General features: G+C 38.3%; 1 protein-coding gene across 3 annotated transcripts in view; it reads left to right on the top strand.

Annotated features, from left to right (window-relative positions):
* The window catches only part of NCAM2 (neural cell adhesion molecule 2), a 409,545-nt gene that overhangs the window by 314,798 nt on the left and 70,939 nt on the right, over positions 1–23,808 (top strand). For all 3 annotated transcript variants that reach the window (XM_063448337.1, XM_063448328.1, XM_063448345.1), the window contains exons 12-13: positions 5,266–5,439; positions 17,198–17,317. In XM_063448337.1, the coding sequence (XP_063304407.1) occupies positions 5,266–5,439; positions 17,198–17,317 (294 nt within the window). The remainder of the gene's footprint in view (positions 1–5,265; positions 5,440–17,197; positions 17,318–23,808) is intronic.

Genomic DNA, 23,808 nt, shown 5'->3' with positions numbered 1-23,808 from the left:
GCTCATACTCCAACACGCACTAGACTCGGTCAACTTAAACATGCAACGACTCAGACTGTCACATTATGTCCAGGGCAACAGAGCTAGTAAGCTATTAGCGCAACGCCTAAAAACCAGGCAGGCGAACCAAAAAATATCCTATCTCACAGACCAAACAGGAGCCAAAATATCCACCCCTAAGGGAATTAGTGAGGTGTTTGCTACGTACTACTCCTCTCTATATAACATAAAGCACAACACACACGCGACGCACCCGACAGACCTCAATATTAGAAAGTACCTAGACACGATCACACTACCTAAGATCACAGCTCAACACAAATCGGCACTCACCAAACCGATCGAGGAACAGGAAATCATAGACCTGATCAAAGACCTCCCGATGGGGAAATCTCCAGGGCCGGACGGGTTTGACAACCACTATTACAAGAGGTTTGGCACCATACTGGCACCTTACCTGGCTAGACTGTTCACAGAGGCGGCTCTCAAGGGGGAACTCCCCAGGGAAACATTAGCAGCGCATATTGTGACACTCCCTAAACCGAACAAGCCCCCAACGGTGCCGCAGAACTTTAGACCTATCTCCCTCCTAAATACAGATGCCAAGCTTTTCGCTAAACTCTACGCCAACCGCCTAGGGAAAATATTACCGCACATCATCCATAACGACCAAGTGGGTTTTATAAAAGGGAGGCAGGGGGCAGATAATACGAGGAAAGTTATCAATATACTCCACCATCTGAAACTCAGAAAAGGGGCGGGTCTCATGGTCTCCCTTGACGCCGAAAAGGCGTTTGACCGATTTGCACTGGGGATTCCTCCAGCAGGTATTAGGCAAATTCGACATCCCCGAAGGGTTTGTGTCGGTGGTCAAAGCCCTCTATAGCGACCCCTCAGCGAGAGTACTTAATGCGGGTTTTTTATCCGAGCCGTTCCGGCTCACAAACGGAACGAGACAAGGGTGCCCCCTATCCCCTTTGCTCTATGTCCTGGCGCTAGAGCCGCTGGCGATCAGAATAAGAGAAAACACGGCGATTCATGGGATGGGGATTGGAAACAAGATGTACAAGGCGAACCTATTCGCCGACGACATATTACTCACCCTCACGCAACCTAACATCTCACTGCCGAACCTCCTACACGAAATAGAAACGTACGGAGGCCACTCATATTACAAACTCAACATCTCGAAAACACAGGCGATGGGGATAGGGATACCACGAAGTGACATAGACCACTTGAAACACACTTTCCCCTTAGATTGGAGAGACGACTACCTCACCTTCCTGGGATTGAGAATCCCAAAAGAGCCGCAAGGTCTTCTGGAGCTCAACTATGGGAGACTGCAGAGGGAAATTAGCGACACACTAAAACAGTGGGAGACTAAATACATGTCCTGGGTAGGGAGACTAGCGGCGGTAAAGATGATGTTACTGCCAAAATACCAATACCTGCTCAGAACACTACAGATTCCACTACCTCACATATACCTCCGAAAACTGCAAAACACCCTCACCAGCTTCGTATGGGCGCACAAAAAAGTAAGGGTAGCCACAAAGATCCTCACCAGACAGGTATCGCAGGGAGGGCTGGGTTTGCCAGAGGTCCAGACATACTATAGAGCAGCCCTGCTGACTACAGCACTCCAGACACACACGACACAAAACCCACCACAATGGGTGGAGATGGAGTCCACTTGGACATGTCCCAAAGGACTCAAATATCTCTTCTGGGTACCTCATGGGAAACGCCCGGCGCTCCCTGAGATGCCCACCACAACTGATACCTTACTGAAGATTTGGGACAAAGTAAGACCTCAACTGGGGTACACCACCAAATGGACAATGGCCACCCCCCTATACAGCTTACATATAGCACACCCCAACTTTGACCACCGGGGATGGACTGAGAAAGGATGCACACTGGTTACTCACCTGTTTAACCATGGACTCCTAAAACAATTCCCTGACTTGCAAGCCGAGTATGACTTACCACAGCGGTTGATATTCTCTTACCTCCAACTAAAAGGCATACTGTCGCACGACACCTCCACAATCATTCCGACACAAGCGAAAAACATAGAAAAGGCATGTACGACTATGACCATGCCCGCTAAGCCGCTGTCACTTATGTATGCCGCTCTCATTGACTCCACAGACCAACCACAAAAGGACAACTTTAGAGATGCCTGGCATAGGGAATTAGGCATGACACTTACAGTCGAGCAATGGAACAAGGCATTCATTGCACACAAAGGCAGGTCCAGATGCGCCTCCCACTTAGAGCTCCTCCGCAAGCTGCAATACAGATGGTACCTGGTACCAACCAGATTAGCCAACATATACCCAGGCACCTCCAAGCTTTGCTGGAGATGCTCCAAAGCAGAAGGTACAATGCTCCACACATGGTGGGCCTGCACGGCCCTCAAAGAATATTGGAGCGGGGTAGAAGGGACCATCAATGGTGCGCTACACCTAGACACCAAGCTAAATCCAGAAACAGCTTTACTGTTCATGTCACTAGACACCTACACTAAATCACAAGCCAGCCAATATTCCACATACTAATGGCAGCTAACCTTTTGTTAGCTAGGAATTGGAAACAAACGCAAGCACCTACAAGATCCAATGTCCGCCAGCAAACCACACTAAACCTGACGTATGAGACTGGGACCTACCAAGGGTTCCACCCATCGAAACACGTGATACAGGCCAAGAAAGACTGGGAGGCATATATAGAGAGGGACAAAGAGCTGAACCCCTAAGAGGATAGGGACAAACGTTACCTCCACACAAAGGGAATCACTAAAAATATAAAAAAATAAAAAAAACAAAAAATAAAAAATAAAAAAAATAAAAATGAAAAAAAAAAAAACCATATCAGGTAGAAGGGAGGACAAGAAATCACTACGACAGGAGTAATAGACGAACTGAACAATCAGGTACGAACGTCCACATTCGGGAGAAGAAGGCGTGGATTATAAGATCAACGGCCCTAAAGACAGAAAGGCAGGCATAGTACCCACTATGTACATATCTATAGCGAAGTAAGGTACCCAGTTCTCATCTCCCCCTCTCCTATAGCCCCATCCTCCTTCCCCCCCCCAGGAGTACACGGTGAAATCAACTGGGAGATAGCCCACAATGATGCGCCCGTGATAAAGCGCCAGTAGCATATATAAGTATATTCTGATTATGACTTTAAAAATGTATCACTGTAAATGGAATGTCGCATTGTATATGGCTCCTTTACCCACCCCTTTTTTCCTTCTGTATCCCAGTTTTGATATTTTGACTTGAAAAATAAAAATTGTCAAATTGAAAAAAAGATTTCCCTTAAGTGGAAGAAAGGGGCCTAGTCCAACCCCTGAAAAACAACCCAATACCATTATCCATGCTCCACCAAGCTTTACTGTTGGCACAATGCAGTCAGGTACGTAATGTTCTCCTGGCATCCGTCAAAATCAGACTCACCCATCAGGCAGCCAAACAGAGAAGTTAGATTTGTCACTTCACAGAATATGTTTCCACTGATCCAGAGTCCAGATGCCACGTGCTTTACACCATTCTATAAGACGCTTGGCCTTGGTGATGAGAGGCTTGCATGCAGTTGCTTGGCTATGGAATTTCATCCAATGAAGTTACCAGCAAACAGTTTTGTGCTGATATTAATGCCAGTGGAAGTTTGGAAATCTCCAGTTATGGAATCAGCAGAGCGTTGATGAATTTTACACACCATACGCCTCAGCACTTGGTGACCCTGCTCTGTGACTTTACCTGGTCTTCTGCTTTGTGAATGAGTTGCTGCTGCTCCTAAAGACTTTCACTTTCCAATAATACCACTTACAGTTGACCATGGATTATCTAGCAGGGATGACATTCCACAAACTGACTTATTGCAAAGGTGGCATCCTATCACAGTACCACACTTGAATTTACTGAGCTATTCAGAATGACCCATTTTTTTCACAAATGTTTGTAAATGCAGACTGCATGGCTAGGTGCTTGATTTTATACAGCTGTGGTAATGGGTTTGATTGAAGTACCTGTGTTCAATAATTAAGAGTTGTGTCCCAATACTTTTGTCCATATAGTGTATGCCCCATGAACCAACAGTAAGGCAAAGTATCTTGGTTACATTTTTGGGACCTTGGATGATAGTGTTTAGATCGCTACTTGCACAATTATTATAGATGGCAATGATAAAGAATTGAACATAAATTATTTAAAGTAAAAACGTAAGTTTAAGAAAACATATTGTTTGGCTAAAAATGCAAACGTATTATTTATTTGAAATGTGTTATTTATTTGTAACATGGGATTCATAGATAAATATAAAGTATAGATAAAACTTTAGTTTGTTGAATGCTAATTATAATGTGAGACTCAAGTGTATGGATTGTAGCTTCATATTTATACCAGCTGCTCTACCAGCACAGACCCAATGCATCATATTTGGCACCCAGCTATGCTAATAGGCTTGACTAGTGTGTAATGCCCAGAACAGCCATTGTAAACAATCTGGAATTAAGTCATTGATGTCCAGAAAAAAGAGGTTATCCTGTAGCTATGAGTGAAACCTCCAAATGAAGAGCACAGTAGCAACACCAATTACCTTCCAGAGTAAGGCTTGCCAACTGTCTCAAGTCCAGCAGTCAACATGTTTGCATCTATCCCACTGTCTTGTCTTGTTTGTTTTGTATGTTTTTTTCTGGTGTTCATGCTATTTTTGAATCATGCGTTCCAGTCTTTCAGCAGTGTTGGGTACAGCACTGCAGTGGAATTGGAATGCAAACAAAACTATTGACATATATGCATGATATTGTTTAATCAATAATGGTATTATTAATCTCAGTGAAAAAATATATCAATCAAAATATATAATGATATAAAATAAAATAATTTACCAGTATAATGCACGGCATGAATCTTGCTTGTTTTTTTTTTTGTTTTTGTTTTTTTAAATGTTTTTATTGTTTAATACAATTTTACATTCTCTGAGAGTACAATGCAAATGATTTGATTCATTCATGATATTTTACTTTCGTCACATCATTTTACTCATAAATGATTATAATCTCATTCATGTGTAAAATTCATTATATCCCCAGAGAAATAGCCATAACATATAACCAAAAAAAATAAATAAATAAGTAAATAATTAACTCAACACTGTATTCTTAGCTGTAAATTAATATCTTGATAAATTAAGGCTTCAAATAGTCTAGTTCTTACTCTTGTTTTTGTTTTTTAAATCCTTATATAGATGTGCCTTCTAGTCCTTCTGGCTTGCGTGTTATAGAGTTGTCACAGACATATGCCAAAGTATTTTTTAACAAACCAGACTCACATGGTGGAGTACCAATTCATCACTATCAAATGGATTTCAAGGAAGTTTCTTCAGAAATTTGGAAAGTTGTCCGCTCCCATGGAACTCAAAGTGAGTCAAAATAATGATAATGCAAAGATAAAAATATATAATTTGTCATAAGCACTATTTTCACAAACACACAGCTTTTAATGTATTTACATTACATTTCATGAAATGTAATTGAAAAACATCACAAAGTAGAGCATACAGTGCAGTATATTGTAGCCTTTAACAAATATATAAAAATATGATAGCTCTGCGAAATACAGAATGTATGATTTTCTTTATTTCAATGTCACTACGATCCAACTTCTGTGTAGACTGAATTATTTATTGGTGTACGCATGATGTTGTATGAAGCATATTCCACTCAAAAAAAATCTGATTAAAACAGTGTTATAAAATAAATACTCACATGCAAACTTAATATATCCAGTTCATTTGAAAGGTTAATAACAGTCATGGTTACTAAATTCTTCATATCTCCTCCATGTTAGTATGCAAATTCATTGTGGAACACTATTAAAAATAATATACCAATATAGAAATGTTGACTGCACTCACGGACTTCAAATATCAAAAAGGTGTTTTATTCCATTAAAAAAATAAATCGACGTTTCGGTCCACACAGGGACCTTCCTCATCCTGAGGTATACATGCAGGTATACTGTTGTCCGTAAAGTTGGAGTTTGAATGAAGAGGTTTTTATATATTGCATAACATTTTAATATAGGGTTGTGTTTGTATGTAATCTTTGCATTTGAACACACACACACACACAATGATACACACATACACACAAACTCAAATACACACACCTTGACACCAGAGTTGCACTGGGAAAAAAATTTGGCCTGGGCATTTTTCAATCACAGTTTTTTCACCACTAATGACAAGCACGCCCCCTCTCAAAGTGAGCATGTTAGTTCAATGCGTAGAGCCCTGCTGAAGACCTCTAGCATGAGAAAAAGGCCCTGTATTTGTTCTGCGCAGCACAAGCACATTTTTTTTTTCCAATGTATTTTATTTTTCGTTTGACAGAAATAAGAATAACATGAAAAACCACATTGATGAAGGGGGTACAGAAAAGAAAAAGGGAGGGGGAAGGAGAGGACAGCGGCATATATCACATCTGCTTTGAAGTCACAACATTTGTATACATAGACGGTTTCATCCAGTTTGTACAGAGTGTAAAAAATTGGTACAGTTGACAGATTAACAAATTAGTTACTGAGCATATAACAAATCAGTTCAGGAATCCCTGATAGCGATGTGTGAGATGGCCTACATGCATCTTGTCCTAACTGGGTAGTGGGGGAAGAGGGCGGGAGGCAGCAGCGCGCTAACCTGTGACCGCTATACCACCTATGTTGCGCTAGATATTCACTGGCCCTATATTTAGTATTATTTGTCGTTTGGCTGTTGGGCAATTTAATTTATTTTATTTTATTTTATTTATTTTTTTTCATTTACATGTTTCTCCATGCCGGTAATCCACCCATCTGTGCCAGCGTGTCATGTGTTTGGCTTGATTACTGGTCAGACGACTAGCCATGCATTCATACGTGTAGGTGGAATCTAGTCTACTTAGGATCTCTGACAGGGTAGGCGTCTGTGTGGACTTCCACTTATGGGCTATAGCAGTCTTAGTTGCCAGCAAGCAGTGGATCATCAAATAGAGTTCGTCTGCAGGGAGGGTGTTCGGGAGGATGTGTAACAAAAAGCTTTCAGGCCTCATAGGCTCCCCGATCCAGTGATTGTGTAGGAATGACGCCACGTCATACCATAGTGTGGTGATCTTTGGGCAAGTCCAGAATATATGATATAGGGTACCCACCTGGTTCTGACACCTCCAACACATGTTATCTGACCCTGGGTAGATGTGAGCTAGTTTGGAGGGAACCAAATACCAGCGCATAGTCAATTTGCAATATGATTCCCAATGGGTGAGGCTACGGGAGGCCTGTTTAGTTTTCTTTTGGGCATGGTACCATGTGTCTATCCGGAAACATTTCTCTAAATCTACTTCCCAATTTGTCATGTATGAAGGTTTCACTTTTATGTTTTGGAATAACAGTGCATGATAACACATAGATAGTGCTTTAACCTTCGGTAGTTTCCCCATACATTTTTGGATAAACGGCTGCAGGAGGGCTGGCTGCTCAAGCCGGAGTCCGCACTCCAGTGTTATATTCCTAATCCGTAGGTAGGGGAACAGTTCTCGGGATGATAGTTGGTATTCCCTAGCTAATTCCGGAAATGGTTTGATGCCCTGGGGCGTCAGTAGGGAGCGAACATATTGGACCCCTTGTCTCAGCCACGGGTCAACCTGGAGGTTCGAAGTCCGGGCCGTCAGAGCCTGTAGCGGCGCGGCCATGAGTAGGTCGTTTTTCCTGAGAAACAGTGGGGTAGTCTGCTTCCATGTATGGAGCAGGGTTTCGGTGACTGGTAACAAGGATTTTGAGAAGGGGAGCTTAGTGCCCGCCCAAAGGATAAGAGGGATCGTGTTCATGGGCATACACGCATTTTCCAGCGCTAGCCATACCGGAGGAGATGCTCACTCAAGGATCGTGAGACCCTGTGCCAATATTGATGCTTTGTAGTAAAGTTTTATGTTGGGTATGCCCAATCCGCCTTTAGCGAAAGAGCGCCACAATGAGTTTTGTGCTATCCTCGGCGGTTTTCGTTTCCAAATGTGTGCGTTAATTGTGGCCTGAAATTTATGTAAAATGGGGTTAGGGATTGTGATAGGGAGGGTGCGAAAGAGATATAATATGTGAGGTAATATCATCATTTAATAGTGTGTATTCGCCCCAGCCACGAGATCTCCTTGTCTTCCCATTTTTTAAGCTGTTGGTCTAGTCTATTAATGAGCGGTAAATGGTTTTCTCTTATTATTGCTGAGTGTGATGTGGGCAGTTTAATGCCCAGATACGAAATAGAAGTTGACCGCCAATCAAAGGGATATTCTGATTTCAGTTGTGTTAAGGTGACAGGTGGGAGCCCTATCGCTAACGCCTGCGTCTTTTTGGCATTATTCTTGTAGTAGGACATCCTCCCATACCTCTCCAGCAGTGCTAGCAGGATTGGCAACGTTGTTTCTGGATATGTTAAAAAAAGGAGAACATCATCCGCAAAGAGGGCTCTTTTGGACCCCCAACGGTGTATCGAGTCCTTTAATTGCATGAATATTCTTAATGTGTCTGATCAGGGGTTCCATGCATAAGATAAATATTAAGGGGGACAGGGGGCACCATTGTCTAGAGCCGTTGGTAATTCGGAAAGGCTGCGATAGAAAACCAGAATTGAATATTTTGGCGGCAGGATTAGAGTATAAGGCTATAATACATTTCAGGAAGACTGGGGGGATACCCATGCGTGACAATACCGCCTGCATATACGTCCAATTTAAGCGATCAAACGCTTTTTCCGTGTCTAACACTAAAAGCATGCCTTTTTGGTTGGTGGTTTTGGCCCAAGTGATTAAGTTTAAGAAATGACGTGTGTTGTCCCCCGGTTGCCTGTTTGGAACGAAACCTGCCTATTCTGGGGAGACTAATTCTTGTAGGATGGGTTGTAAACGCGTAGCTAGTAGTTTGGCGTACAATTTGACATCCGCATTGAGCAGCGAAATCGGCCTCAGGTTGGCACATTCGGTGGGAGGTTTACCAGGTTTGGGAAGCGTAACAATATGAGCTAGCAGCATCTCCTCCGGAATGGACCCTGATTCCCTAAAAAAATTAAAGAGGTTCGTAAGGTGCGGTGTTAGAAGAGATTCAAATGTGGTGTAAAAGCAATTGGGGAACCCATCAGGGCCAGGAGCCTTGTGTTTGGGAAGTTTGAGAATTGCGGTTCGCACTTCATCTTCTGTGAAGCTGGCTGACAATTTAGCGCTATGGTGTGCAGTCAGGCAAGGCAAGTTCGCCTCTTTCAAGAAGATGTCTATCTCCGCCTCTAGTGGCTGGTGGAGGCTAGTGTCCTGTGTGAGGTTGTAAAGCTTGTTGTAAAATTTAGCTAGTTCGTTCACTATATCTTGTGGATTGAATAGTTTTGCCCCCGTGGCTGACGTCATAAAGGGGAGTTTGGACTGTATATATTGGGATTAGCAAAAGCAAATTTAATAACATGCTTGCGCTGTGTTTGCTTTTAACTTGTCTCTGGTGTCTCCATAAGTGGGATACCAGAGGACAAAAGGGTCAAAAATGTATGTGTGTGTGTATATATAAATATATATACATATATATATACATATACATATACATATACATATACATATACATATATATATATATATATATATATATATATATAAAATAGAAAAAATCCCATGCACTCACGCTTTAATGTTCCTTATATGCCGGGTGCCAAAGCCTGGACTCCAAAGATACATAGAATGCCAAATGATAGCTGCTCACCGGTCTTGTTAAAATTCAAAAGTTTTATTTAATCATATTAAAAATCTGTGACCAACGTTTCGGTCCCCGCTCGGGACCTTCCTCAGGGTCAGACAATAAATGATAGGACAATGGTTGTCCCGAAGGTCCCGAGCGGGGACCGAAACGTTGGTCACAGATTTTTAATATGATTAAATAAAACTTTTGAATTTTAACAAGACCGGTGAGCAGCTATCATTTGGCGTTCTATATATATATATATATATATATATATATATATATATATATATATATATGATATTCCAGTAAACAGACAGCACTCCAGGGTCTTTAAGGTGAAGTAAAATATAACTTTTAATTCATATTAAGAAATAAAAATAAACATCAACGTTTCGGCTCACATCTGGAGCCTTCTTAAGGATGACAAACAATGATGTTTGTCATCCTGAAGAAGGCTCCATATGTGAGCCGAAACTTTGATGTTTAATTTTATTTCCTAATATGAATTAAAAGTTATATTTTACTTCACCTGAAAGACCCTGGAGTGCTGTCCGTCTACTGGGATATCTACATCACTTTGCTGGATCAGCACCGGGCAATAGCGTCACTATCACCAGGAGTGAAAGCATTTTGGATTTTGTCTATATATATATATATATATATATATATATATATATATACATATTTGGATGTATTGTATGTGTGAGGGTCACAGTGTATTGTATGTATGTGTGAAGGGTGCACACTGATACATATGCACACCTTGATACATATGCACACCTTGACACACAAATGCACACACTAACACATACACACACCCTGATAAAAATACACACTGACACACATACACATACAGCGATAGATAGACACATATATATCATACATTTTATATTTGTAGCACTCCTGTTGTGGCTTCTTTTTAGTCCTTCTGATGCAAGCGGAGGCTAATTGAATTGTGGGTAAGGTGCTGTCTCTCTCCTTGCTACTCTCCACTCATGTACTTCATCTGTTCCTGCTGCGTGGCTTCCTCTCATTGCTGGCCCTGGTCAGCAATACCCATCGACTTGGGCCCACTGACCGTGTGGCCCTGATGCAACTGCACCAGCTGCTCCCACGGTAGTTATGCCGCTGCATATGCACTGACAGATACACAAACAAGCTTACTCTGTCAGGCAAGTACACTTATAGAAATGTATGTTTCAAGCTCCCCCATGCTCTTTGCTTACCTTTTGCTGCATGAGGAAGTCTACACTTCCAGTGGACATTGGGCTGGAAGCACTATGGTCTGCTCTGCTGTCTTCCTGTATAGCTTCTCTTGTTTGCTTGGAGGAGGAGATCTGATAGTAGCACCTCCAAGACCTATCTGGCAGAACGAGAATGGAAGTCTTCAGTGCAGCCTGGTAAGGATCCTGTGCCAATGGAATTCAATGACATGGTGCAGGTAGTCTCCCCTACAAGACCACATATAATTAAAGGACCCGTTGTCCTAGGTACTGACTCTATCCTAGTGATGAAACACAGCAGCTGATATAGGTGGGAAGATAACTAACTACTAAAAAAACAAAAATGATGATTAATTTTAAACTATGGGGACATGGGCATTAACACCTTGAAATTTGCTGTATTGTTTATTACCAAAACTTAGTTTTTCACAAGAGATCAGCTATAATATTTTTTGTGGGTAATGTTTATAGAGGCATATAATAGAGAGCAAGATCATGGAGTGATACTATAGAATATTTGTTGAAATATTTTGTACCAAACATTACTTATGAGATACTTAGCAAAATGTCAAACAAACAAAGAAAATTCACTTTATTATTTTATTTTTTTAATACAAGTTCTATGTCAAATTCACGGACATTGAACTTAGTACCAGTTCAAATATTTTTCTGACATTTTCTTTAAGGGTTAGCATATAGCTTATTACTCTGTATATGACATACAATCTTCTCTATTCTAAGGAATCACTATAGCTTATTACTAAACTTCAGATCCGTTATCACCAATTTCCATCACTGTACCCCTCTTTGTCTGCATCCCAGAACTGAGGCAAGAGTACTTTGTGATGTAAATACTGTTTTTTGTAGCAATAGCAACTGGTGTCCTAGCTTCATTATAGGTATAAAATAATATCTAAAGACATATTTGTTTTAAATATTGATCTAAAACTTGATGTTACATAAGATAGCAGATGAAGATGGAAAAAAAATCTCCCGATGGAGTAAAACGGACACGCATTACTATTTCTTTATAGATAACAGAGGCACCTATAAATATAACAGAAAGCAAAGGAACAAATCAAAATACAAACATATATATTTGTATATATGTATCTGCATATATATGTATATTTGTATATAAGCAATGAACTAAAAATAGGGAAGACAATATACATTTCCAGAAATGGCAATAATACATATAAAAACCTACTAAAATTAACACTGAATATTTAGCATATAGTTCAAAGTAAAACATATTTATTATATCAATCTGTAATATTCCAACCCAATGTTTCCCGCACATTGATATAACACTTTTATATATGATATATTTCCTAATTTCCTCTTCCTTTGTCTATTGTCTTTGTTGTGATTAGTCATGTCATCAAATAATACAGTGATTTATAAATGACTTTTGTGCCTGTTTAATTTGTGAACACAATTATTTCAGTGTTGAGAATTAAAGAGGGGTTAGCAACCTAGGAAACAAAGTATAGCTAATACTTTTACTCAGCAACTAATACGATTTAATATGGATTCTTTCAAATCCAAAGCAGGCTTTTTGTAGTGTAAACTCTTTGAAGTCATGCCTTCATTATCATTTTGATCAATTATCAGATTCTATAATTTATAAAAATAAAATAAAAAAAATTTAATGTCACATAAGGTGAACACATCCTGTGCTTTTTATAAAAAATAAAATACAGCACTATATAGCACTATAGCTCCCTCTGCCCCCCACCCCTTCATGCCCCTCTGTCCCCCACACTGTAAGGGTTAAAAAAATCCTTATTGTACTTACCCAATTTGCTTTGCCTTCTCTAATGTTACCCAGTGGGGGGTGGGGGGGGGGGGGTAATCCGCATGTGCTGCGAGTGCATTAGGTCCTCCCCATAGGAAAGCACTGCTTTCCTATGGGCATTTTACTGACAATGCATGTTTTCATGCAGAGCATGAGGGTGTCCAGTATCAGAGAGGCAACCAAAAGTCACCTAACAAGCAGGAAGTGCCTCTAGTGGCTGTCTGATTGACAGTCACTAGAGGCAGTCTTAACCTTGCAATGTAATTATTGCAGTTTTTCAATAATTAACATTGCATGGTCAATGGGACAGGGACATTGCACCCAGACCAGACCTCTCCCTTTAAAGTTACATATAGTAGGATTTTATAATTAGATAAACTAGTGTAAATGGAGAAGAGAGAGGAATGCCTATAAGTTTTAATCTATCATTTGTAGTACTTTTATACAAATATGCACATAAATATTGTATGATTCCCCAGTGATAACAGAAAACAATGTTATTTTGCTAATAATATATAGTAGTTAAAAATGTAATTTGTTTATTTGGCAAGGATTGGGCCTTCCATGTGCCTCACTGGCAGACACTGGTAAAGGCACTCCTAGTGCATTCTGAGCACTGATATTTTCAGTGCAGTAGAACGTCTAATAAACCGTTACTTTCTGTTGGGGTTACACACTAAAGTCTAAATGACTCCACACCAAATGAGGCTAAACCATCTGGCTGCATATAGGCCATTCAGACTGCTAAATCCAAAGATTGTTCACGCTATCAACAATGTCCTGATTCTGCAATTAAGGCCCCAAACAGGGGTGAGTTTCTGTTGGGTTTTGATTGAAGAAATACAGTTCTAATGCTTCAAACCCAGGCTTGAAATCTGGGTCTGGATTTAAAGAAATATCCGAACTATTTGCCTACTTGCAGTGCTTGCAGCCTGCAGCTAAATAGTTAAAAACCCTTGGTGATGGAAGGGTTCATTATGTGATGTCTGGCCAGTTAGCTAGCCACCACATTACATAAGCAAATAAAGAAAAACCATATGTGGTATTGATGAAGACACATCTATAACAGATCCAGGTATTAGTATCATAAATAACTGGAAAAGAGATCTTGAAATAGAGATCCAAATTTTGGACTGGTATAAGATTATACCGAAAGTCAAGAAATAGATTCACTGTCTTAATCTCATAGAGCTTCAATATCAGATACTAACTAAATGGCATTTGGTCCCAAAGACAATCAATAAGATGTTTCCCACATATTCTTCTCTTTGCTGGCGCTGTAACCATCTTGAAGGCTCCCATTTTCATAGCTGGTGGAACTGCCAGAAATTAAAACCTTTTTGGGAATTAACATATAATATAATAGGAAATCTTATGAGCATCCATATGCTATTTTCTCCCCAAACTGCCTTATTATATCTTGATTGGCCTAAACTGTCAAAAAATGAATATTTGGTTACCCACATTTTGTTAGCTGCAAAAAAAATGTATTGTAAATCTTTGGAAGCAGATGGAGCCCCCAACATGGGCATTATTAAAAACACAAATCTCCTTCCAATTAAAGATGGAGAGAGAACCCCTACCTATAAATAAATATGGTTGGAATATATGGAACAACTGTATCCAAGAAGTTTAGTATTTGTATGTATTTTAAAAGAAAGAGAACTCAATGAATGGACCTATATTGGTCTTATCTAGCATCTAGGTGCTCCCCCCTCATCTCTCGATTTTTCCACCTCTCCTTCCTTTACGAATTTGTATGATGGGGGGCTTAAAGCATAAATCTGGATAGATATGTAAGATATGTTTGATGTAAACTTGAATGTGAACCCCTTACTGCACTCTTACTGTATTTCCAATGATTGTGACCAATGTATCTTGTCTTGTCCTTTATGTAATTAAGTTTTCTTCATGTGTTAGATAAATTGAAATTTAAAGCAGATTGACCAATATATGTCTTAGATATCAGGAGTATTGGAATTCTTAGAGGTATTGGGAGATCAATGTTGTATTGATGATTTGTGATTGTTTGTCTTATTTGTTATATTTGAGAAACTCAATAAATATTTATTTAAAAAAAATAATAATACTATGAGGGCAATTTAAAACCTAAATGAAGTGCAAGCTATTCAGTATCTCTGAGCTTTTGCCCGTTCTCAAAGTTCTTATGTACTCTGAGATTTAAAACCTCCCATGATGTTAAACTTTTTAGACTAGCAACTGGGCAGCCACTGACCACCAATGGGCGTAGGTCAGCGGGAGAACATTTGTATAGGATTCAGATGGAAAAGCACTGATTTTAATCTGGACACCGAATGCATCACGGGCAATTGCTGCAGAGTCTCTAAGGTTGACCAAATACTGATCATATGTAGATTGAGTAAATATGAGAATTGCCATTGTGATCAGAAGTCTGTCATATTCACCAGATTTTGGCAATAACCCCATGTGTCTCCAATTTAGTTGTTTCTGTTACCTTGAGATTATTTATAATTGTTACTTTGTACAATGTTTGATTTCAGTCTAAATAGAGTTAATATACATTGATAATTTTAAAGCCTTATTCTAAACCAGGAGTAAAATAGTGTTAGTGAGAGGGAAGGTTATTACAATGACCTGTGATAGTAAAAAAAATGCTTATGTGTGTGTGGGTGAGGGCTTGACAGGGACCTTACCTCCCAAAATGAGCCCAGGATCATAATTTGATTTGCCCTAATTTAAAGCATCAAAAGGAGCTAAAGTCTAGCATTTACTCTTGTCTATTCAGGAGCTGTTACTAAAATCAGAAAATGAGAAATGTTGCTATCTGGAATTTTGCCTCTGTATACTTCCTGATAGTTATGGAATAACTTCACAATTTTGCATAGGCTGCTTTCAGAATTGAATGAATAATCCCATTGATGTGTTATTTTCTGACTTTATACAACATACAAAATAATTCTGTTTTATTTCTGCTTCAACTGGATATTTAATAAATATAATGCAATACTCCCCCTTTAGATAACACAGTATTTAATACTATTCGATTGCCGTGGTTTGCAGTGTTTGATTAAGTAGTGTAGGGCTGGTAAAATATATGGCTTGTTTTACGAGTATCGAAGCTAAGCTACTCACAAAACGCATTTTGAAACTACTGATTTAGTTGTTTAGGTTGTGGATTTCAGGTCAAGTTATTCTAATGCTCTGAACTGAAAAACTGACTAATGTAAAAGTGAGATGGTCTCAAAACTGTAAAAATATATATCAGAAATAGAGATAACCATTAAACCAGAAGAGAGCCTTGATTGTAGATATCTCCTCTCTACCAACGCTATGCAGGGAAGGTGACGGAGCTATCAAATAAAAATAACTGAGATTGACGATTAAGTAGGAACAAATTGCCATATATGTTTCCCTATTTCCATTACCACGTGTGAAACAGTGGGTACTTATATTATATTATAGAAAATAGCAAGCCTCTCATTCGATCAATGGCTTAAGACTAATTTAAAGGTCTGAGATTCTCATTTCTATATAATAATCAGATGGTTACCTTATTTTCTCTCACTCCATATGTGAGAGGTGAAACATTTACACATGAAGCAGACAAATTGTGAATACCACATGCTCCACTGCTCTCCTCTGGATTTTTTTTTTTAACAAGGAGTGAGATGGATATTTATTTATTTTTATATTGAGCTAAAAACCATATATAGATTGGGCCATTCCTAAATAAAGCGTGAAGCCCTTCTCAATAATATCCCTACTTTTCATCCAGTTCTCTAAATTAAAAGGACTTGTTCTAAGTATGCTACTACTTTCGATAGACAGCATCCTATTACAGACCATTCTCTATGTTTCGGAAAAAAAAGTACACCCCAGTTTTATACAGTGGTATAAAACTATAGAATCTAAGAGGCAATACTTTATTTATACATTAGAAATAAAATAGCATGCACATTTTGTTGGTGAACAATCAATATGATGACACACAAAGTTTAGTACAAATAAATCAGAAACTGTCTTCATTAACTAAAACTTGAAATTCTGTTTTCTAATGGCTCTCAAGAAGTGGAGAGGCTTAGCTCATAGTCAGATTGTTCTTCTAAATAATGAATTTGAATAGTTCTTGTCTAATGCTATTAATGGTCTATATTAGGAAACTAATACATCAATTATTATTTCCTTTTCATAGGACTGAAGCTTGTGTTCACTGCTCCCACACAAGTGTATAACATTAATAAAAAACAGTGTTTTACAATCAGAACGCAACATGTAATCGGTTTAATGCTTTGGAAAAAACAAAACAAAAGACAGAACAATAGATGTGAACAAAACATGTAACAGTATAATTCCAAGCCACTGTATGACATAAATTATGTTTGTGGTCTTAACAGTGTTCTAACTAAGAATGTGTTTTTTCTTTATAGCAATTGTGGTTCTCGGTAATTTAGAAGCAAACACAACATATGAAGTAAAAGTTGCTGCTGTTAATGGAAAAGGACAAGGAGAATATAGCAAAACTGAAATTTTTCAGACACTTCCAGTTCGTAAGTAAATAGACGTGTTTTCATTGACTAATATAATACATATTTTGTTAATATTTTTATAGATTTACAAAACCAATATCTTGCTTGCCTATCTGAACCTACTTTTGACTTTTATTCTTGATGGTTTTTACTCAAATAAGACTTAATTCTAGTGTATACTATTATTTTATGATCAGATAAGTTGTTGACTTGTTTGTTTTACGCCCATAAAGTTGTCTCCATATTTTACATGAATATTGTTTAATAAGTCCACCTACTCTTATTCTTGCTAAAACCATAGCAGCATTAAGATATACGTATATATATATATATATATAGCTTTCCACACTTACAGCAGAAAGGACAAGATTCAAAACTCAGTTAGGATAGCCTTTTTCCTAAATCGCCATTTCCTTTAATCCAATGCCTTAGCAGGTCAACTTATTTTTGCACAGTCAGACTAAGAGAAAGGTTTTTATTTTACGAATACATACTCATGCTTAAATGCATACTCATTTGCAGTAGAATATGTGATTCTCTGTGTGTGTTAGGTTGTATATGTGCATATGATGTGTGCATGTGCGGTGTATAATTGTGTAACAGGCTTGTTAGGGTGCATGTCTGGCTGTACCTATACGTATATGTGTACCTATATGTGTTTGCATGTGTCTGACAATGTGTACCTGGGTCATCTAGCTTTCTGCAAGTGGCTGCATGTTTCTTTTGTGTATCTTGTTGTGTGTCTTACTATATATCTGTGTCTCTGGCTGTGTGTGTAAGGCTGTATGTATGCATTGTGCGCTGTGTGTACATGCTGGCTTTGTGTGTGTGCGCTGTTCATTCTAGTATAGAGTCCTGGGATTATTTATATTCCTCACCCCAGAAATGGTGATGCTTTTTAAATATACATAAGTTTAAATTAGGATATATGGGCTTTCTAACTTGAACAAATAGCTTTTTAGACACTTTTAGACATTATGTACAATATGATTTATGGCTGATAACTGACATGCAATACTTGTAAAAAAAAGGTCAGATAGTTTTGAAACTATGTCCTGCTTACAGCTTGTCATCTACTTGTGGATTTGCAACCAGTTAGCATTTAGTGAACAGTTATCTTGGAGACTTTTCTCTCAGGATTGTGCAAGTCAATATAGTCCATTACCTATATACATATATCACATTGTGAATAAAGAGTATAGTAAAAAAAAAAAGTTTTTGTGTGAGAAACAGACAGATACAGTCTCTTCTGAGAGTCATGTTCCTAAATTTCCTTATTCGAATTGGGGAATGGAACTTGAGACTTAAGAGTTGCAGCTAAAGTAGTGTTGAACCATATAAGGGAAATTAAAAATATATTGAATTAATTGTTGATCTTGAAACTGCAGTATAACTCACCGATTCAAGATATGAAGGATCATTAAAAATGATAAAGAAGGTAGTTGTAAGAATGAACAGGTTTATGGAGAGTTTTGTAGTTCATGGTAAGGTGTTTAATATTTTAATTTTGATGAGTTCAGTATCCTGGAAATGACTTGACAAATTGGATCAGTATTAAAGGAATGATGATTGAGGAAGATGAGCAAAGAGGATACATTGTCTATAGGTTGCCATTGAGTTAGCGTGGTGTCACAAAGGCCAGTAAGAAGATTGCAGTAGTGAATTTTGAAGATGATATGGAACTTCATCACAGCATTCTCGAGAATATTATATAATCCTGTTTTGTTAAAAACAGTCCTGTACACAAAAGTGTTATGTTTTTCTTCTCATAGAAGTTATTTTTACTGAATTATATATTCATTTTCATAGTCATGCAGTTCATTCTTCATTGTGAGTTCATACTAATTTCTACAGCAAAGCTGAATACACGTCTTACATTTATGTGAAAAAATATAAATATTAAGATTATATTGTCAAACAATTAAGGGTTTTCTTTCGCTAACAAATATTGTAAGTGAAAGTTGTATATAGAAAGATTGCATTTATAAAGCAACACTGAACTCTTATTCTCCTGCAACTGTTATACACGATTCAATTGCTATTCATCATCTAATGGCTTATCTACTTTTAATATATTCCCTGAAACTTGGAACCTAAGATCTTCTACAAATTACATCAACTTATGCATGAAGGTTCATGAAGTCTACCAAATAAACTAATTTCAAACCAAACAGAATTTATCTTGAATACATTCAAGACATATTATCTTACACTTTAAAGTACCTTTTATATTACTGTGTTGATTTTACAGTGCATTGGAATATTGTCTTGTTTTCTCTTAAAAAAAAAAAAAAACACATTTATGCAATACTCACTCAAATAACACATTAAAAAAATTACCTGTACCTTAAGTTAACTTTTATTTATATGGGTCTAAGTTTTTACTGTAAATTCGATGAGAATATTTTGGTAAGATATATATTAGATTTGTGCATGGAAAGACATTTCAGTTCTAACAAATCATTTTTTCTGAATATAGAAACATTTTTGAGAAATCCAAAATTCGATCTGATTTTGGTTCAGCTCGGTCACATGTCAACTAAATCGGAAGACCAAGCCAAAAAGGTGCAAAAGCTGGCCAATCAGTATTGCTGCTAAATATGTACATAATATAGTATTTTGCGGAACACTGGTATGGGCATTTTATTGCCATTTGGTTCATAGATCAACTGAGAAAAAGTAACCAATAAAAGACAAAATAGGAGTGGCAGTAAAAAAATAAATCTAAATTTAAATATTATATTTCTATTACGTTGTTACTGCTTCTCCTATTTTTCCCTCTATTGCTCACTTTTCACTTCAATACCAATACCAATGTGTAATGACTGTCCCCTAGCCATCAATCATCTTTTTCCATCAATCATCTGCTGAACACCAGATTTACCAAATTTGGCCACATTGCAGTTTGGTCCAAAACAAATCTCCAAGTCTAATAAACATAGAAATAGCACTTTAGAATGTACTCACTAAACTGTGACATGAACTTAATAACAAGCTGCAGTATAAAAATACAGCTGAGAATTCTTCTAATTCAGATTTCTCAATTTGATTGCTCAAATCATCACTGCTCACTGCTTACTTAATAAAGCTCTTAGAACATTTTAGTCAAGCATTACGAGTGTCTTTTTGAATTTAAGTGGTAATCAACATATAGATGAACAGGTTATACAATTGCTCTTTCTCCTTAGGTCTAACTTTCCACAGCACTATTCATTGTTTTGGAATAGTATGTCTTGGTTATTTGTTTTAAATATCCCAACTATGATAATTTAACTTCAGGACCTTTATAGCATGCAATGTTCGTGCTATTAAAACTGAAGTTCTAGGGACATTCATCGCATTAGACTAGCTGCTTGATATTATTTATTTGTCATGTGCTACTGATTTCAAATGATTGATGCCAAACTTATAATATGTGGCCAGCACAGTCCATAAAACCTAAAGTATAAAAGGTATCTTTGGCTCTGTATTCACTACCTTTATCTGATCTATGACCTAATTAACAAATGAAATTATACAAATGCTCCCCAGGAACATTGCATATTAGAGCGGGCTTTCTTTTTGTCAAGCCCATGCCATTTAAACCATCTGTGCCCTATTATCCATTGCATGGGTTTCCTTTGCCCTATCATTCATAAAAGGGGCTGTGACACCTAGTACCTCTGCTTTTCCCGTCAAATGTATCTATGGTCACCCTGTTTCTGATTTTTGTAAAGTGGCCGCCATTCGACAAACGAACACGTGGCGGCGGACATTTTAACTTAGTCGAACGCAGTCAGTGGTGTGTGCAGCCAAATCTATGGAACTGTTTGCGGCTACCCAATTGCACGAACACCGCTGACCCGGACCTCCTTCGACACCGCAGCTGGAGACTAAGTCCCGTTCGAAGATTCTAACGCCCGTTCGAATGGGACTTAGTCGTTTTCTCGGTGTAAAATAGACCGACCGCACAGCCCCAATCTATGGAACTGTTTTGGGCATGAAAATGTGCCTGCGGTCGGTCAAAAGTGACTTATACTTATCTCCCGAATGGCTGGACAGATTCGTATGATTTTTGGGTATGTTTGTATTTGGAATGTGCTGATTGATAATATGTAACTGTTATTAATATTGGATGTATGGTTTTAGAGTTATGAAAGTTGGGTAAAAAGTATGTTTAAATTGTATGTATAATTGGGTTACCTCTCAGGCTAAGGGGAGGGAATCTGTGGGATGTAACCATTGTGTGATTGGGTAATGTATAATTGTATGTGGGCGTCTCCCTTGCAGGGGAGAATTGGATAAAAGCAGAGTGTGTGTAATTAAACCAGAGTTCTATTTTACCCTCAATTTGGAGTGCCGTCTCTTATTGGGGGAATCTGCTACAAGGGATTGCTATGCTTGTTATACTCCCTTGCTGAATCACTGCTACGCTCTGGTAAACGCTTGTTCCTGTTTTGCTCTCTGGAGGAGTCTACGGTGCTTATGGTGTCTGCTGCAGTGCTTGGAGTCCTCAGGAAGTGCTAGGAGCATCCTTCAACTGAGGTACCCAGTCGGGGTGCCAGGCGATCCGTTACAATGGGTAAGTAGGTATTTCTGATACAGAGCACTGTGCTGCCTGTTGCTAATTATTTTAGTGACTCTTACTTCACATACCCACCATTGTTTACAGTGCTCAGTCACTCTACAACTGAGACCTGAGATACTCATGCTGTGGCTAGTTGAAAAGTTGTGAAGCTTCAAGCTTCTGTTAACCATGTCAGCTACTTCTTGGCTCCATGTTACCACTGCAGATTAATTATACTGACAGCTGCAACGTTAATAAGGAGTCTAACAGAATCCTGGTAGTTTAACCCTGTGTACAATTTGTGCTGAGAGCTAATAATGAGTCAGAAGTTACTGACATGGTTGGAGTCTATCAGTACCTCGATCCTTGAACCATGTGCACACAATGTGTAGAGAGCTAATGGAGTAGCTGGCATGTTTCATAACAGTAGTAATATTTAATACAAGTTATAGTTATCATTGCAGGAGCACTACTGAAAATTAGATCAAGAGAGGGAGAGCTAAGAAAGAGCTAATAAGATAGAGAGAGCTAAAGCATTTTACAAAGACATAAACTGTGTGGAGATCTCCTTATTACCCCTCCGTGCATTCCATCACAGTTCTCTTGGCTGTGTTGGATAGTTAGTATTTCCTTTTTGTACTCGGTCTTGTTGTATGTATGTAGTCTATGCTGTTACGTGTATTTTATAGGTATCTTTGCTGTGTACCCATCTTTGTGATTATATTTCTATTCATTTCTCAGCTCAGCTTACTGTATGATTTTCTTTGTATTGTACTCAGCTCTATGTATTTTATGGATAACATTATGTTATGCCCAGCTTGTTTTATTATATGAACATCTCTGTATTATTCTCAGCTCTGTGTTGTATGAATATATTTGTGCTGTGTAGGGAGTAAAATTCTGGGGGAGGAATCTGGCACCCATCTTAACACTTCACCATCTACCACTGCACTAAACTGTGAACTGTTGCAGATTAACCCCTTAAGAACCAAACTTCTGGAATAAAAGGGAATCTTGACATGTCACACATGTCATGTGTCCTTAAGGGTTTAAAAAAGCAATTTAGGTGACCCAAAAAACAAATTAGAAAAAATATTCATATAAGCATTTTTTCCAGCTTTTTTATTCTTGTCTAAAATTTTAAATTCCTAACAATTCACCGGTTAGTCAATAACACTGCTAGTATTCTATAACACCATTTCATGGTGTGCCATCCTAATTTTTGTTTTTTATTGAGGTGTGTATGTTGCTGAAGTGTGCTTGTCTTATTTATGGGTGCTGCAGTTGCTCTTTAATGTTGTATTTGAGCATATGTGCATTGTTATACTGTATATGTTTATAAGTAGTTTGTGTTATTGTGTATGCTACCTATGAATGTGAGTTGTGTATGGGGGCTGCTTGTGGAAATGTGTGTCTAATTGGCATTATATATTGTGTGTTTGGCATTATATATTTGTGGGGCTGCTTGTAGTATTGTATGTGAGAGACTACTTGTGGGATTCTGCTTCAGTATGTGGATTGTCAGTGGTGTTGAGTTGCTTGTATTTATGTATAAGGGGGAGATTTCTTCTGCAGTTCTGTGTGTATCTAGCAGTGCGAACTGAGCTGGCAAGGTAAATGCAAGGGTAGGGACTGCATCCTGCTCTACTCCAGGACTCCTGCTCACAAGTGCTGAGATAAAGTGATTTGAGATCACTTTCTGTAAGTGCTGCAATGCGTACATTGAGGATTGTCCCTCACCACCTGCAATCACCACACAGGTAGCACAAGCAAATATCTGAAGTTCAACTGTTAGCCGTGAGTGCCGTGCAAAGACATCTAGGTTGGTGACCCCTGCTTTATGGATTTCAATCTTTGCTCAATAGATTTAAATACATGCTAGACTTGCTTAGTGATCCACATTTAAATGTTCTAGAAAGGAACACTTAAGGCAATGTAACCTTTATAGCTAAGGAACGAATTCTCC

Source organism: Pelobates fuscus, chromosome 1 (assembly GCF_036172605.1).
Source record: "Pelobates fuscus isolate aPelFus1 chromosome 1, aPelFus1.pri, whole genome shotgun sequence".
In the NCBI taxonomy this organism is placed as follows: domain Eukaryota; kingdom Metazoa; phylum Chordata; class Amphibia; order Anura; family Pelobatidae; genus Pelobates; species Pelobates fuscus.
Note: the sequence above shows the minus strand (reverse complement) of the source record. Positions and strands in the feature narration are given on the sequence as shown.